The sequence below is a fragment of the Natator depressus genome, chromosome 26 (assembly GCF_965152275.1).
Source record: "Natator depressus isolate rNatDep1 chromosome 26, rNatDep2.hap1, whole genome shotgun sequence".
NCBI lineage: Eukaryota > Metazoa > Chordata > Testudines > Cheloniidae > Natator > Natator depressus.
In genome coordinates, this window is record NC_134259.1 from 14,668,051 (window position 1) to 14,684,372 (window position 16,322).

The 16,322-nt window shown below is 62.6% G+C and overlaps 1 protein-coding gene across 1 annotated transcript; it reads left to right on the forward strand.

The window, feature by feature from the left end:
- The first annotated feature begins 1,032 nt into the window (after positions 1–1,032).
- Positions 1,033–16,027, forward strand: CNNM3 (cyclin and CBS domain divalent metal cation transport mediator 3). Its single transcript, XM_074940186.1, has 9 exons — positions 1,033–1,552; positions 9,235–9,378; positions 9,922–10,074; positions 10,405–10,574; positions 11,037–11,133; positions 11,464–11,597; positions 12,430–12,565; positions 13,522–13,604; positions 14,694–16,027. The coding sequence occupies exons 1-8, from the start codon at positions 1,090–1,092 to the stop codon at positions 13,560–13,562; spliced, it is 1,338 nt and encodes a 445-aa protein (XP_074796287.1). The 5' UTR covers positions 1,033–1,089; the 3' UTR covers positions 13,563–13,604; positions 14,694–16,027.
- The last annotated feature ends 295 nt before the right edge of the window (positions 16,028–16,322 follow it).

The window sequence follows — 16,322 nt, forward strand, 5'->3', positions numbered from 1 at the left end:
TCGGGCCGAGGAGCCCCCCGGATGGGCCACTCACCCCCCGCCTCCCCTCCGCAGTAGCTGCCCCGCGCACGGGCCCGGCGGATAAACGTCCCCGCCGCCATGCCTGGCTGGGGGGGGGCGGCTCTGGCCCTTTAAATCCAGCGCCCCGCCCCCGCCTCGCGCTTGTTTACCGTGCGGCGCAGCCGAGCTTGCGCTCCCCGGGCCGCCGGCCCCGCCCCCTGCGCCCATTGGCCGCGGCCCGTCAGCCACGCGCTCCGATTGGCCGGGCGGGCCCGGGGGCGCGCGCGGCGGGTCAGCTGATCGCCGCGGGGGCGCGCACGCCACTCGCGGCCGGCCATGGCGGGGGGCGGGGGGCTGCGCTGGGCCGTGGCCGCGCTGTGCCTGGGCTGCGCCGCCGCGCGGGGGGGGCCGGCGGGCGGGGGGGGCGCGCCCCGCGAGCCCCCCCCCCGCGCCCCGGGCTTCCGGCCGGAGCAGGGGGCCCGGGCCCGCGGGGGGCTGGTCCGGGCCGCGCCGGGCGCCCGCTTCCGCCTGCGCGTCTACGGCCCCGGCCTGGGCGACCGCCGCTGGCCCTGGGCCCCCGCCGCGCCGGGCCACGCCCTCCCGGGGGGCGCGGGGCGGGGCGAGCGGGCGGCCCCGCCCCCCTCCCGGCTGCTGGCCCCGCCCCCGGCCCCGCCCTCGCCGGCCCCCTGGCTGCTGCCCCCGCCCCCGGCCCCCTGGCTGCTGCCCCCGCTGCTGGCCCTGCTGCTGGCCCTCTCCGCGCTGCTGCGGGCCCTGCAGCTCGGCTCGCTCTGGCCGCAGCCCGCGGAGCTGGGCCCACTGCGGGGCCGCGGCTCGGGGGCGGCGCGGGAGGCCGGCCAGGCGCTGGCGAGGCCCCGGGGCCCCTTCGCCCTCTGCTCCCTGCTGCTGCTGAGCTCGCTGGCCAACGCCGCCCTGGCCGTGCTCGCCTGCTGGGCCCTGCGGGCCCTGGCCCCTGCCATCCTGGCCGCGGCCGGCTTGGTCTTCCTGCTGGCCGAGCTGCTGCCCTTCGCCGTCTGCGCGCGCTGGGGGCTGGCGCTGGCCCCCCGCGGGCGCTGGCTGACCCGGCTCTGCATGCTGCTCACCTGCCCCGTCTCGCTGCCGCTCAGCAAGCTGCTGGAGCTGGCCCTGCCGCGCGACGCCAGCCCCTGCCTCCTGCGGGAGACGCTCGCGGGCACGGTGCGCGGCAGCGACCCGTACGACGAGCTCGTGCGCGAGGAGTTCAGCAAGGGCGCCCTGCGCAGCAAGACGGTGGAGGACGTGCTGACCCCGCTGGACCAGTGCTTCATGCTCAACGCCAACTCCGTGCTGGACTTCCGCAGCATGTCCATGATCATGCAGAGCGGCTACACCCGCATCCCCATCTACGAGGAGGAGCGCACCAACCTGGTGGACATCCTCTACCTCAAGGACCTGGCGCTCGTGGACCCGGACGACTGCGTGCCACTCAGCACCATCAGCAAGTTCTACAACCACCCCCTGCACTTCGTCTTCAACGACACCAAGCTGGACGCCGTCCTGGAGGAGTTTAAACGAGGTAGCCGCCCTGCCCTTGGGTTGCTTGGGGCTTGGGCAGACGCACGGGTGCTCTCCCCTTGCGGTCAGTGCTGGCCCCAGTGCTCCAGCTCCGTGCTGGGGGGGGTGCTGTGCTGCAGGGAGTGGGGCGACGGGAGCTCTGGACAAGGTGCTCTCCCCTTGGTTTTGGTGCTGACCCGATGCTCTGGTGCTGTGCGGGGGCCAGGCTGGGGGTGCCATAGGAGAATCGGTCCCCGCTCAGCCCGCACTGACCTCCTGCCACAGCGCAGCATTAGGGGATATTGCACTGCCTGGAGTGGGTTGGCTAGGGCCGCTTTTCCCTCTGGGTCAGTGCTGCCCCCAATGCCCGAGCATGCCGCTAGAGGCCCTGCTGGGCACTCAGTGAGTGCCAGCACCTCGGCCAAACTTCAGCCTTCCAGCTTCAGCTGTAGGTGGCAGTCTCCTGTCCCTGCCCTAGTGTGGTGGTAACGTACACTGCCCTCTGCCGCCTCAGAGAGTGCCATGCTCTGGGAGCATAGCCTGTAGATTGGTTTGTACCAGACGCTCTGCAAATCTCCCATGTAGAGTGGAGTGTCTTCCTATAGTCCCGCAGACTAAGCCTGAGATCAGCCTCTGTTTTATGGCCAGAGACCTCACGAAGCAAGAGTCCTAAACAGATGCTGTGTAGGTGGGGAGCCCAGTTGTTCAGTACTTGGCAACTCACAGGATACTGGACTCTTTGGTCACTTTCTGTTGAGTTTCTTCCACCCGACTTGATTCTAGCAGAAATGGTTTTGAGACACCCGCATCTTAGCCCACTTTCAACTGTTCTGAGGGCCTGTGAGCACAAATCTCTAACTCAGGAGCTGAACTCTGCTGCTGAAATTATATGCAGATTGAGGGGAGGCGTGCAGGGGTAATCGGACTGCTGGGATTTCTAAGTTCCTACGTCTTAAGGCCCCATGGTCTGTGGGGGCTGTAAGCAGGACTCTGAGCTGGCTAGAACAAATGCTTACAGGGCTGGAAACTTCCCCAAGCGCAGGGCCAGCAGGCAGAGAATACAGGGGCCTCAGGATGCTGTGACAGCTACTGTGTTCAAAGTAATGGCTAAGGAGAGATGCCTTCTGAACGACGGGTCTGGGAACAGTGCTGAGGGGCCCCACCGTCCGGGTGCTGGGTCAGGCTCATTGTCTGGGGGTGGGGACACAGAGGGGTTGTGATGTCCCAGTGGTCATGCAGCATAGACCTCAGTTGTTACCTCGTGACCCTGACATTAGTCCACTGGACCATGCTGTCTGATGCTAGAGTGATTTATCCCCTGGCGAGTTTATCCCCTGGCCCCTCTGCACTGCTGAGACTCTTCCTAAGCTTGCAGCACTGTTTTCATTAGCCAGCCAGCAAGAGGCGCTCTTGGGGCAGGGCAGAGCAGAGCTTGGTGTCCGGCGGTGCATGATGGTGCACCGTGAGTAACCCTGCCACTGGCACTGATCTCCTGCGGCATGCTGGTGCCTGCCCATCAACTTCCCGTGGGGAGTAAACCCTGTGTATCGTACCTGGGGCCCACGGTCAGCAGAGTGCCAGGGTTGCAGTGGCAGGCTGAGCTTTCCTGTGCCAAGGAGGCCTGAGACACCTGGCCCAGCTGATGCTCTGGCGGATGTTTATGCTGTCTGCTCTGGCACAAGAACGTCCGAAAGCACCTTTCTCGTAAATCCCTGCAGATAGCCACCTGCCCCGGGCAAGCAGTGTCTGCATGATCCGAGTGAGAAACTGTGAGATCGTTCCTGGGCAGCCAGTGCAAACTCCCCCCAGCTCAGGGGCTTAGCTGGGCTCTGACTGCTGGGAGTTAAGGTGCAACCACCACGGGGCAGCTCATGCCTCGTCTGCTGCTGCGGGGTTTTCTGCACCGCCCTCTGAAGCAGCTGGGGCTGGCCCCTGCTGGAGATGGGACACTGGGCTACGTGGGCCTGGGCTCTGCTCCAGTCTGGCACTTCTGGTGCTTTATCGTCTCCTCCCCATGGTAACAAAGCCCTGGGAGGTACCTCCGTGTGCAGGATTGCAACCTCTCCAGCCATGCCACGCGCCAGCCACCTGCGCCAGGGCTGCCAGACCAGCTCTGGAAGCTCGCCCGGTCGGGGGAATCCTGGGGGCTGCGGAGCAGGTCATAGTCCCCACCCTTGTGGAAGTTCTGCCCTAGCTATCCCCGCCACCCCCACCAGCCGGACCCCCTCGGAGCCCACGCTCAGACTGGCGGGAATTGCAGACGTTCCTCTGGTGCCTGCAGGTGCCTCTTGGGAACATCAGATGTTCCCGGTGGGGTTTCTCTTGGCCTCCTGGGAGGGCACAGCTGGGCAGTGGAGTGAGCTGAAGGACTGTAAAATCTTTAACAGAGAGAGCTTTGCTCCCAAGTGGTTCGTGGGTGTCTGAGTTGCATGTGGTTGGCAAAAACTAACCGAACCACAGGGTGTTTTAAACAGCCTGATTGCAAACCCTGCCCCGTCATGGCTGCTTCGTGGGCATGGTGCTCTCCTTGCCCGGCTGCAGAGCCTGGGGGACAGCAGCCAGCAGAAAAGCCCTTTTGTCCTGACATCCCCCAAGGTAGTGCCAATTTCAGTACAGTCAGGAAAAGCCCTCCCTCCCCGTGGGTCCTGGGGAAGGTCACCTTCAAAGCCAGGCTCTTCCCTCCCGCAGGGTGGGGATAGGCTGTACGTCCCCAGGCCTGCTGGGCTCCAGGGCACGGGCAGGCAGGCCTGGCTTTGGTCTCTGCGGGGAGAGCGTTTTGCGTGAGCCAGGGCCCACTGCTGCCATGGAAACTTCTGGCAGGGCCAGCTCGTTGCCTCCGTGACCTCGGCGTCACTGCAGGGATCTGGCTGCTCCCACGGCTGAGTGCATGTCACCTGCTCCGCGCTCCCCAGGGCCCTTGGAGCAGGCTGCTTCACTCCTGGCTGGAGGCAGGGGAGGGGGGGGATCTGTGGGTCTGGTGTCGAGCCCCAACTCCTGCCCCAGCTGTATGAGGGAGGAGCCTCTCCGTCTGAACGCTCTGCAGCTCTCACATGTCAAAGCCAGCACTGAACCAGGGGGCCTCCAGCCAGTTCCTGGGGCCCCCCTGGCTAAAGAGAAGTCAGGGCAAGGGAGACCTCGCTCTAATGCTGGGGGAGGGCGATGGGTGGCTGGCCTGGCTAAGGCACTGGACTGGGCTGTAGGAGGCCTGAATTCAAGCCAGGCTCTGCCACGGACCTCCTGTGACCCTGGGCAAGTCCCTTCACCTCCCCAGGCCTGTAAGAGAGAGAACTCTGTTATCTCTGTTGGGGCGCGGCCTGTCTCGAACAGGGTCTGTGCAGTGCCTGGCACAGCGGGGGCCCTTCTGGACTGCTGGGGTCCGAGCGCAAAGCAAACCGGTTCTGCTTGGCCCCTCACCTCTATCAGAAGGCCTCTCGTTGTTGTGCCTTTTATAGGCCATGCCCCCAGCCCCGGCAGCTTGCGTCATGTCCGAGTCTAAGGACATGCGAGCTCGGAAGTAGCAGCCCACCCACGGTGTCCGTGTGGCGTTAATCCAGGGCCAGTCCCTGCAGAGTCTTCCAGGAGCGGGTGGCCTCCCCAGCAAACGTGCACGGCTGGATATCTGGGAACACCTGGCCAAGGAGCTAGAGAGAGGACACAAGGCTGCAGCGGGTCAAAGCCGCTCACCTGAGCCCTGGAGGGCGCTGGCAGGGGAGGAGAACATCCTGTTTGCTGAGCTCAGACAGCCCGAGCTGAAACCCGGTGTGTGTGAGAACAGCTCGGGGAGACCCCACAGAGCAGAGCATGACCTGCACCCACGTGTACTGCCCATGCTGCGGGGGCACTGAGATCAGCACAAGGAGCCCCGTGACTCAGGCTTCAGCTGAGACAAACCCACGTGGGCAGGGCTGGGGGCGATGCCAGGCCTATTAACGTTGCCTGGTGTGCCCAAAGGCCCACTCCTTTGCTGGAGCATCTCACTGGGGGCAGGGCGTCTGGGTGGCTTCTCCTGCCATGCTGCTTCCAGCGTGCCACTCCCCTTCCCCCATCCTCAGGTATGTCCTAGCTGGCTGGCAGCAGGTGTGAACGAAAAGTGCTCCTTTGCCCAATCACCACTGATTTCTGCTGTTTCCAGAGCACTGGCAGTCAGCACTCCTGGGTTCTGCTGTGAGCTCTGGGGGGGAAGTGGGGATGGGGCTGGCAGTCAGTCCTCCTGGGTTCTGTTCCCAGCTCTGCTACTGACTTACGCTGTGGCATTGGTCAACTCACTTCCCCCCCTTCTCTGCCTCTGTTCCCCCTCCGTAGAGTGCAGGTGACAATAGGGATGCATGTCACTAAGTGCTCTGAGCGCCTTAGAACTGTGATAGGAGCTCAGAGCATTTGTTACGCCACTGTACTGCAGTAAAACCAGCTCTCCCAGGCCAGAGACGTGGGATCGGCAGCAAAAGACCAATCTTCTCCGCCTACCTGCTGAGCACTCTCTGGCCAGAGCCCAACTCTGCTGCATGTGCAGCCTGGATGGTGTCACCAGCCTGAAGCAGCTAAGATGCCCTTGGGGAAGTGGGGTCCAGATAACTTGCATCCAAGAGTTTGAAAAGAGCTGGCCTAGGAGCTCACTGGACCTTTAACATTGATTTTCATTAACTCCTGGAGCCCTGAGAGAAGCTAATGTTGTGCCAGTATTTAAATAGGGTAAACTGGATGACCGAGGCAATCACAGGCCTGTCACTCACACCGATCCTGCGCAGGGTAATGGAGTGGCTGATCCAAGACTGGAATAATAATTAAAGGAGGGTGATATAATTAATGCCAATTAACATGGGTTTATGGAAAATCCATCCTGTCAAACAAATCTGATGTCTTTTTGGATGAAATTACAAGGTTGGTTGGTAGAGGTAACAGTGCTTCTGTCGGGCATTTGATTTAGTACAGCACAGCATTGCTGATCAAAAACTGGAAGGACACACAATTAACCTGGCACATGTTAAATGGATTAAAAGCTGATAGGTCTCAAAATGAGAGAGACAAAGTGGGTGAGGTAATCTCTTTCGCTGGACCCACTTCTGTGGGTGAGAGAGAGGAGCTCTTCAGGGCTTGGAAAGGTACTCAGGCTGTCCCAGCTCACATCAGGCGGAAGGGGTTGGTGTGCAGAAGGAGTTACACCTGTCATGTTGGAAGAGACCATTCAGGATGAAGTGGGCAGTTAACACCTCTGCAGTCATGGGACAGCAGACAGAGGGCTAGTGGGTTACAGATTGTTGGAATGAGACAGGCACTCGGTGTCTCTACTGAGTGCATGGTTTCTAGTGTCTAGCAGAGTTAGGAATTGAAGGTCCCAGGCTTGTCTTTTGAAGGTGTTGTGCAGGCTTCCCTTGAGGACAAGGACTGACGGGTCGGAGGCAGGCTGATCGGTTTGTGAAGAGTGTTCACCCACAGGGTGTGTTTGTATTTTAGCATGTTCCTGGGTGAGTTAATTGGAGAGCGCAGTGATTGGCTGGTTTCACCCACACAGTTGTTGGGGCGTTTAGTGCTGTGACAGGCCTGCGTAGGATCCACGGACCTTGACAGGTGTGTGGTCAGGGGTGTTGATCATCGTAGCAGTGGAGATGTGTCTGCGGGTTTTGAAGCAGTTGTTCTGTGGGGGGAGGGATAGCTCAGTGGTTTGAGCATTGGCCTGCTAAACCCAGGGTTGTGAGTTCAATCCCTGAGGGGGCCATTTAGGGATCTGGGGCAAAAATTGGGGATTGGTGGGTTGGACTAGATACCTCCTGAGGTCCCTTCCAACCTTGATGGTCTATGACAGGCTCTGGTGCCGCTTAGAGGTCCTGGTCTGTGGGGAGCTGGCTTCTGATGGTGAGCTTGATGAGATTAGCCGGTTGTTTGAAGGCCGGAAAGGGAGGTTTGGGAAAGATTTGTTTCAGGATGAGGTCTCTGTCGAGTATGGGTTGTAATTGTTTGATGATATCCCATTTGGGTTTCAAGGTGGGGTGGTAGGTGACAACTAGGGGTGTGCAGTCAGTGGGGGTCTCAAAATGTAACTGTAAACAGGGAATACTCATTGGATGGGTGTGTTTCTAGTGGGGGCCTGCAGGGATCGGTTCTTGGCCCTATGCGATTTAATATTTTTATCAGTGACCTGGGAGAAAACATAAAATCATCCCTGATCAAGTTTGCAGATGACCCAAAAATTGGGAGAGTGGCAAATAATGAAGTGGACAGGTCGCTGATAGAGAGAGACCTGGTTTGCTTGGTAAACTGGGCTTAAGCAAACAGAATGTGTTTTAATACAGCTAAATGTAAATGTACACATCTGGGAGCATTGACTGCAGGCCGTGTTTTCAGGATGGGGGACTTTCTTGGGAAAAAATAACTCTGAAGAAGATATGGGGGTTAATCAGCTCAGCATGAGCAAGCCATGCAATGCTGTGACCAAAGGGCTAATGCAATCCTGGGATGTGTAGACGGAGGAATCTCCAGCAGAGAGGCGATTTTCCCTCTGTATTTGGCACTGGTGCAACAGCTGCTGGGATCCGGTGTCCAGTTCTGGTGCCCACAGTTCAGGAAGGATGTTGATAAATTGGAGAAGGGGCAGAGAAGAGCCACGAGAATGATCAAAGGATTAGAAAACCTGCCTGAGAGTGAGAGATTCAAGGATCTTAATTGATTTAGTTTAACAAAGAGACTTGATCCCAGCCTATCAGTACCTACGTAGGGAACAAAGATTTCATACTGGGCTCTTCAGTCTAGCAGAGGAAGATCTGACACCATCCAATGGCTGGAAGTTGAAGCGAGACAAATTCAGACTGGAAATAAGGTGCACATTTGTAACGGGGAGGGTAATTACCCAGTGGAACAATTCACCATGGATCATGGTGGATTCTCCATCGCTGTCCAGTTTGAAATCAAGGCTGGCTGTATTTCCAGGCGCGCTGCTCTAGGAGGTATTGTGGGGCAGTTCTCTGGCCGGTGCTGTACAGAAGGACCACCCTGTTCAGTGATGTGGGCAGTATGCTGAGGCGTGCAGGCAACATACACAACCCAAAAGGTGTCCTCCATGTGCATGACCTCACCCGTACGGTGCACACAAACTCCCCCCGCATGGAGGGTGCCGTTTGGCAGAGCAAAATGGTGCGCAGCCAGACGGAATGGTCCTGAGGGCTGGATCTGGCCCGCAGGTTGCCAGTTAGACCACCTTGTCCCTTCTGTTGGAATCTGTGAGTCCCGTAGTCAGAGAATGGGAAGAAGGCAGGGCTGGATACCAGCCACCTGAGGGCTCTCCAAGAACAAGCACCCCACGCATCCCTCTCGGCTCCCTGGAGTGTACTGTGGTCCCTGGCCTGTGCGCGGCGCTGCTGAGCCCCAGCCGGGCGAGGGAAGGCCCTGCTCCGAACAGGGCCCTTGAGGAAAATCTCTCCCTTGGCCATCTTCGCTGCTGCAATGTCCGGCCTGGGAGTGGGGGGACAGAGAGTGCTGGGGGGCAGGAGAAGGAGGCTGCCGCCTAGCCCCTTGCTCTGCTCCGCCCTTGCTCTGCTGCTCCCCGTAGTTATTTATAAAAAGCTGCGTCAGGATGGAGAGGCAGAGTTCTCTAGTGGTCAGAGCATGAGGCTGGGAGCTGGACTCCTGGGTTCTCTTCCTGACTTGCTGGATAGCCTTGAACTTCTGAGGCCTCCCTGGCACCTGTAGCAAGCTGTGTAACCCGCCCCCCAGGCAAATCGCACCTGGCCATCGTGCAGAAGGTGAACAGCGAGGGCGAGGGCGACCCCTTCTACGAGGCCATGGGGCTGGTGACACTGGAGGACGTCATCGAGGAGATCATCAGGTCAGAGATCCTGGACGAGTCGGATGACTACAGTGAGTGAGCCCCGTTCGGCGCGCCCAGCAGCTTGGCTCGGGTCTGGGGGGCTGCAGAGTCAACCCCGGGGACAGCAGTGGCAGGCGGGCAGTGCTCCGGGTGCATTGTTCTGTGCAGGCGGCTCCGCGCCTGCCTATCCCCCAGCCCCTTCTCCTCCCCCCGGCCCAAGCCAGGCTGACAGAAGAATGCGAATTCCCCCAGGACTGCCCCCAAGCTCTTCCTCAGGAGGGCGGGGAACCCGGGTCGCCCACAGTCCGTTCCCAGCTGTGGGCTCGAGCAGTCAGTGGGAGCATGGGGAGCCTCACTGCAGTGCTGTATTCCCAGCTGTCGCTATTTCCTGCATGACTTAAAGCAAGTCCCTTCCCTGTCTGTGCCTCGGTTTCCCTGTGTAAGGTGGGGGGGTGCTGAGGTGCCTTTGCAGTGCTTTGGGATCGTCGGCCTGCAGCTGCTCTGGGGATCCCCAGAGTCCGGGGACCAGGTTTATGCTGCCGGCTGGTGTGACACTGGCTCGGCCTGCCCTGTCCCCTTCTCTCGTGCCGTAGAGGAGAACAAGGTGCGGAAGAGGCCAGCCCCCATGGGCACCCTGCTGGAGCACAGGAAGGAAGATTTCTCCTTGTTCAAGGGCTCTGACAACGAGCACAAGGTGAAGATCTCCCCACAGCTCTTGCTGGCCACGCAGCGCTTCCTGTCCCGAGGTGAGTCAGGGCAGGGAGCCAGCCGCCCGCCACCCATCCCTCCCTGTGCCCCCCGCCTGGCTCCACAGCTCGTGCACGGCAGGCCAGGGGGGAAAGGCCCAGGGGCATCTCCAGGCTGATCACTGGCAGGAGAGGGCTCTGGGCTCCCCCTGGCCTACCTCCCCGGCAGACTGCTGCCAGTCCGACCCCGTTACACACAGCGCAGTCCGTCCCCTGGGCTCGGGGCAGGGGGAGCAACTGGGGCCCATCCCTCAAACTCCCTGCAGGGGCGCAGCCTGTCCCTGGAGCCGGCGGCTCAGGCTGGGTTCTCTGCCCCTCGCTCCCCACCAGAGGTGGATCTATTCAGCCCGGCCCGCATCTCCGAGAAGGTCCTGCTGCACCTACTGAGGCACCCCAGCGTCAGCCAGGAAGTGAAATTCAACGAGCGCGACCGCCTGGCGCCCGAGCATTACCTGTACCAGCGCAGCCAGCCGGTCGACTACTTCGTCCTGGTCCTGCAGGTACCAGCCTGCCCCCGCTACCCCCCGAGATCAGCGCAGCGCTGGGGTCTGGTCCGCCAGCCGGCAGGGCACTGGGCTGGATTCCGGCCCTGGCTGTGGCCTCGGGCACGTCCCTGTCCTCCTCCGCGCCTCTCTTCCCCTCCCGCGCTCTCTGAGCGCTCCATTTTCACCGGACCAGGCAGCACCCTGCACAACCAAGCCCCTATCTCACTGCTCTGCTACACACGCCTAGGAGTGCGGGGAGCCAGGCTGTGGGTTGGCGCAGGGTTCGCAAGTGCGTTGGCTCTTGGGAGGCCGGCTGGGGGGCAGTGCCAGCTTGGCAGCAGGTATGGGCAGAGAGCCAGGCGGGCACTGACTGCCCACCCTGTGACGGTGGAGCCTCTGCCCCGCTGGGCTGGGGGAGGAGCCTCTGGCGAGCAGCTGGCCAGTGCTGCCCCTGACCTGTGGCCCTCTCCTCCGCAGGGCAGGCTGGAAGTGGAGATCGGGAAGGAGGGGCTGAAATTCGAGAACGGCGCATTCACCTACTACGGCGTCTCGGCACTGATGGCGCCCTCCTCGGGTGAGCACCCACCTCCTGCCACCAGCAGCAGGGCTTGGCCCCGGGGCCTGGCGCCAGCTCTCTGCAGAGCCGCCGCGGGGCCACGGGTGTGCGCCGCCCCCGAGAGCCCGGTGCTGGGGGGAGTCCAGGCCCTGAGTTCTGCACGGCTCCTGGCCTGGCTGGGGTGTTGCTGGCTGGCTGGTAGCAGAAGGGGTGGTGAGCCTGGCTGTGTGGCCATAGGCCACTGGCGGGGAGACCTGGAGACCAGGTTCCTTCCCAACCAGCCGTTGGGGTGTTGGGCTCCCCACTGGCTTCCCATCCCTCTGGCCCCTGATTTCTGCCTGCCAACAGTTCACCAGTCACCAGCGTCCACCCTGCGGCCAAACCGGTGTGAGCAGCCGCTCGACTGCAGCGAGAGCACCGCCTACCCCCCGTACTGCCCCGACTACACCGTCCGGGCACTCACCGACCTGCAGTTCATCAAGGTAAGGGCCGCCCGCTGGCATTGAAACCTCCACAGCTTCAGCTGGGCCGCGAGCTGCCAGCCCTAACCCTGGGCGGAAAAGAGCCGGGTTTTTAGGGCCCTACAGACGCGCACCATTGTGCTCTCGGTGCCGGGCTTGCCAAGGAGATAAGCCACTGCTCGGTGTGATCCTCGCCACAGCCACACTGCCCCCTCACTTGGGTGAATGGGTGTGCAGCCGCACCCTGCCCTTGGGAAGGAGCAGCAAGCCGGCAGCAGGGAGGGACTGCTACCTCCTGCTAGGGTTCCAGCACTGGCTCTCCCCTAGGACCATCTGGGTTCAGATTTGGAGCATGCCACAAGTGAAACGACTCTGCTGGTGCTCAGCCGTTCCCTGGGTCTCTGGCCATGTCCCCTGTGCTTGAAGGAGAGCCAGGACCTGTGGGAGGTACACAGCATCCTGAATCCTGGGGTGTCCCTGGTGGCACTGTGCTTTGGGGCAGCCTCTGTCCCCTCGTGATTGCGCACCTCTGCCGCCTCCCTGGCTGGGAGACCCCACCTCTGGGGACGCCTATGGGGTGCTTTGCCCCATCCCTGCTCTGGTCCCCTTTTCTCAGGGATCATGCGTCCCTCTGGGTCTCTCTCGCTTTCCCACACAGCAGCCTTTCTGGAGCCGCTGCACCCATCCAGCCTGGCCCCGGGTGAGCACCATCCCTCCAGGGAGGGCTGGCTGGAGCCCCAACAGCACCCAGCCCTGGGGCTGGAACCTGGGCCCCTGCCAGGAAAAGGGAGCACCCAGGCCCCTGTGCCCGGGGTGGGCTTGCGCGCTCAGGGCTCTGGCTCACCTCCCCCAGGTGACCCGGCTGCAGTACCTCAATGCCCTGATGGCCTCCAGGATACAGCCGTCCCCCCAGTCGCCCGACAGCGTGGAGCTGAAGATTGTCCCCAACAGCCAGACGAAGCTCCTGGACGACAGGAACACTGTGCCAGGTACCGTGGTCGGCGCCCAGGGGACGCGGTGCAAACACACTCTCCGAGGCTGCCATGCGCCACTGAAGGTCCACTTAGCCGGCGTTCGCTGGAGTGGCCCAAAGCACAGCACCCTGGGGGCTGCTCGGGGGGGCACATGCCAGGCCTCCATGTGCCCAGTGCAGATGGGCTGGGCAGGCTGTGGCCAGCTCCAGAGCTCCCAGACCCCGTCCTGGCTGCTGCGTGAGGACTCAGGATCCGAGCCCAGCGGGCTGCCTGCACCCACCCCTTCCTGCTCTCCCCACTGCTGCATGCGGGTCTGCGTTTAACCCCTTCGCTGCTGCCCACACAGGCGGGGCTCTCCACAGCAGTGGCTGCGCCTGGTGTCTCGGCCTGGTGTTTCGCTCGCCGACCGGCTGCGTGTCTCTGTGTTGGAAGACGAGGAGGCCTGTGCCCTGGGCTCCTCCCCCAGCTATGAACCCTCATGCTGCAGGGCGTGAGGGAAGGGGTCAGGAAGGAACTTCCCCGGGGCAGGCAACTCCAGAATTGCTCACAGGGAGGCCTGGTCCGGGCTGGCTGGGCTCATTCTCTGACCCAGCTGGAAGGCAGCATGCTGCGCTCCCGGGGATGGAAGGTCTGTAGGGCTGAGGACGGGGATGTCTGGAGTCAGCGCCCATCTCCAGAGTCCCCTGGAATGGCCCAGTGCTGCCCAGTCTTGTGTGCCCCATCTCGCCTCTCCCTGCCCAGCACCCCTGCAGTGACCTGGAGACCCCGGCCTCTCCCAGCCCCCTCAGCAGGTGCTCCCCATCTCTGCTATTCTCCACAGGAAGCAGCTGAGGGTTGCTTGGTAGCTGCTGGGAGCATGCGCTGGCGGGCACCCCCCAGCTTGGCCGATAACCCCGCCCGCGTGTCGTGTCTTTCACTCTCTCTTCCCTCGTTTTCAGCGGCTGACCATCTCTCTCTTGCGTTCTGTCCAGCCACGCGCTCTCTCTTGGGCACCCCGGAGCTCTCCAGTTGATGGCGGGTTCTGCAGGATCCCTGGGTTACTGATGGGCAGGAGGTAAATATCTGAACCTTTGTCCGCTTGGTACAGCAGGGTTCTCCCCCTGCTCTGCCCATGGGGCTCGGGGTGGGGAGGGTTCCCTTCGATCTGCTCTGACTCCCAGGCCTGGGAGCTGTGACCGGTGCAGGGGCCTGGCCCGTCCCCAAGGGCTGGCTGTCTCCGTCCTAGTCCTGTCTGGGTGCCCACCCCACCCCCGTAGCCATGTCTCTCCCCCGAGGCCTTTCGGGAGGCCCTGAAACCCGTCACTGGCTACAGCTCAGGCTGCTGGGCTCCAGGCCTGCCCGACCGTCACCGTCTCGTTTCTGGAGCTCTTGGTCCCCATGAGCGGCAGCCTGGCAGGATGGGGGTAGGGCGGAGATTGGTGCTGCCTTCTCTCGGGAGAGGGGCCAGTACCACCCCAGCGTGTGGTTGGGAAGAAGGCCCACGGACGACCATGTAGGGCAGCTCGGAGGGAGACCAGAGCTGGCTTGGCCTCCCTTGTAAGGAGCCAGGCTCGCCGCCGTGGCTGCCGGATGCTCATGCACCGTCCCAGTGACGCCCCCTGCAGCCGGGGTGCAGAGCAGTTCCCTCAGGCAGGGTGCTGGCGGCCCAGCGTGGCCAGCACGCTCGGCCTTCCCTTCTGCTCAGCCAGGGAGCCATGGCCCCCAGCACAGGCCTTGTTCCCTGCTCGGGCTGGTGAACGGGGCCCCACGCCCTGGGTGGTGGGTCAAGAGGGGAATTAGCCCCCCGCGTTCTTGGCTCCCGTGGTCCAGTCCGGGTCACGGCACTGCAGCACAGCCTGAGCTCCAGGACACGGCCGTGGGGGGGTGAGGGGGCAGGGGGTTGAGCTGGAGCCATCTCCCTGGTTACACTGACTGCTGGCGGGAGCTCCTGGGCCCAGCCTTGCAGCAGGCAGTGTGGCCTACTGGGCTGAGACCTGGATCTAGTCCCAGCTCTGCCGCTGGCCTGTGCGTGACCTTGGGCAAGTCCCTGCCCTTCCCCCTGCCTCAGTTTCTCCATCTGTGCAAGGGCTTTTGGGATCTGTGGGTCCTAGAGATCTGGGGCCAAATGGGCGTGTAATGGCTGCTCTCTCTGCTCTGGTACCAGGAAAAAGCAGCCAGCCGCTTGGGAAAGACGAGAGCACGGGCATGGAGCCCCTCCCCCCGCAGGACCCACTGATGTCAGCGTGGGAGCTCTAGCCTAGCATCCTCCCGGCTGCCTTAGCCGCCCCTTGGCTGGGAGTCGGTCCTCGGGGACTCTCCTGACAGCAGCAATAATCTCATGGGGCGGGATGCCCCAGATGCCCTCCGCACCCCCCTGCTGCCCTGAAGGATGCCAGCCACTTGGACTCTGCTGCAGAGGATCTCGCTGCATCAGGACCAACTGCCAGGGCAGCCAGAGCTGGATTCCAGTCCACGGGAGATCGCCCCAGTCCCCCCTCAGTGGCCGGAGCCCTGGGCAGCGTCTGTGCCAACAAACCTCCAGGGAGTAGCGTGCCCAGACCACACCAGACCTGCTGGGGGCACCTGGCGAGCTGGGTGGGGGCCGCAGGAGAGATGCAGGTGGCGGGTTGTGGGCTGGTTCCTCCATGGGGTGCCCTGTGTGTGTCCCTGGACTGGGCGTTCCTCTCCTTGGTGTGTTCTCTGCCAGGCTGCCCTGGGCTGTCCCTCTTCTGCCAGCATCAGCCTGGGCCATTCCCCTGTGCCCGCCAAGCCAGCTCTGCTCCAGGGGTCCTGCTGGGATTCCTTGGCCTGCCCCAGGGCAGAGCCGTGTGAGCAGCTACCTGTCTAGGCTTCCCTCCCCATGGGGCGCTGGGTGCCACCCCACCCCAGCCACTCAGTGCGAAACACCCTGCCCTCCTGAGCCAGGGCCCATCGCCGCCAGCCCCTTCCAGCGGCTGCCAGCAGAGAGCCCACATGGCAGGCTGGGAGCTTTGGCCTTGCCAGTCTTCACAAGTGGGCCCCGGTGGGGCTGCCCATCCGTCACCTGGGCTGATTGCTGGGGGGCACAGTCCTTGCAGCCCTGTCCTCCTCTCCCCCCCAAGGATGAGCGATCACAGGGGCCCCAGGCACCTGGTGCCTTGATTGCAGACAGCGTCAGATGGTCTCCTGAGCAGCCCCATGGACCGGAGATCCCCACACGCGGGCGCAGGGACATTGCTTGGCCGCCAGCCCCGGAGAGCTCGCGGCCGCCAGGGGGCTAAAGGTCTGCCACGGACGCAGTCTGCCTGCAGCCGGGCCCGCCCCTCGTCCGGGCGCAGGGCCGCTAGCCGCAGCACGGGGCGCCGGGCTGGACACCTGCCTTGTGTGCTCATCACCACCACCAGTGTGTTCAGTCCGTGTGAAGCTGGGCGCCAGGAGCCGAGTGTCTCCGGAGCGGCAGAGCCTGGCGAAGAGCCGGGGCCACGCAGGTAAAGGAGTTGTAATCTGCCCTGTTGTGTCTGTGCCATTCCCAGGGACTGCGCGCTGTGTAGGGGGGGGCTGACAGGCCATGGAGCGGGGCAGGCCCTGGCTGGATCTTGAGGCACAAGGTAGGTGCTGCAGTTAAGTGGGGTGGGGGGTGGAAATGGGGGGCTGGGGGGCTTCCATCTTTCTCGGCCGGAGCCGGAGTGGCCTGAGCTGTCACGGCTCCTCTTGGCGAGAGGACCAGGCTTTTTGTGAAGGCTCCCGCAGGGGCTCCCCACGAGAGGCGCCCGCCCCCCATACTGCCCTGCTTTAACCCCCAAGAGCAGATCCA

Bases quoted from the DNA above. Each gene is read 5' to 3' on its own strand.
- CNNM3 (XM_074940186.1), top strand. From the start codon at position 1,090: ATGCTGCTCACCTGCCCCGTCTCGCTGCCGCTCAGCAAGCTGCTGGAG. The intron at 11,598-12,429 runs GTAAGGGCCGCC...CACCTCCCCCAG, and splicing joins CCGACCTGCAGTTCATCAAG to GTGACCCGGCTGCAGTACCT. The intron at 12,566-13,521 runs GTACCGTGGTCG...CGTTCTGTCCAG, and splicing joins CGACAGGAACACTGTGCCAG to CCACGCGCTCTCTCTTGGGC.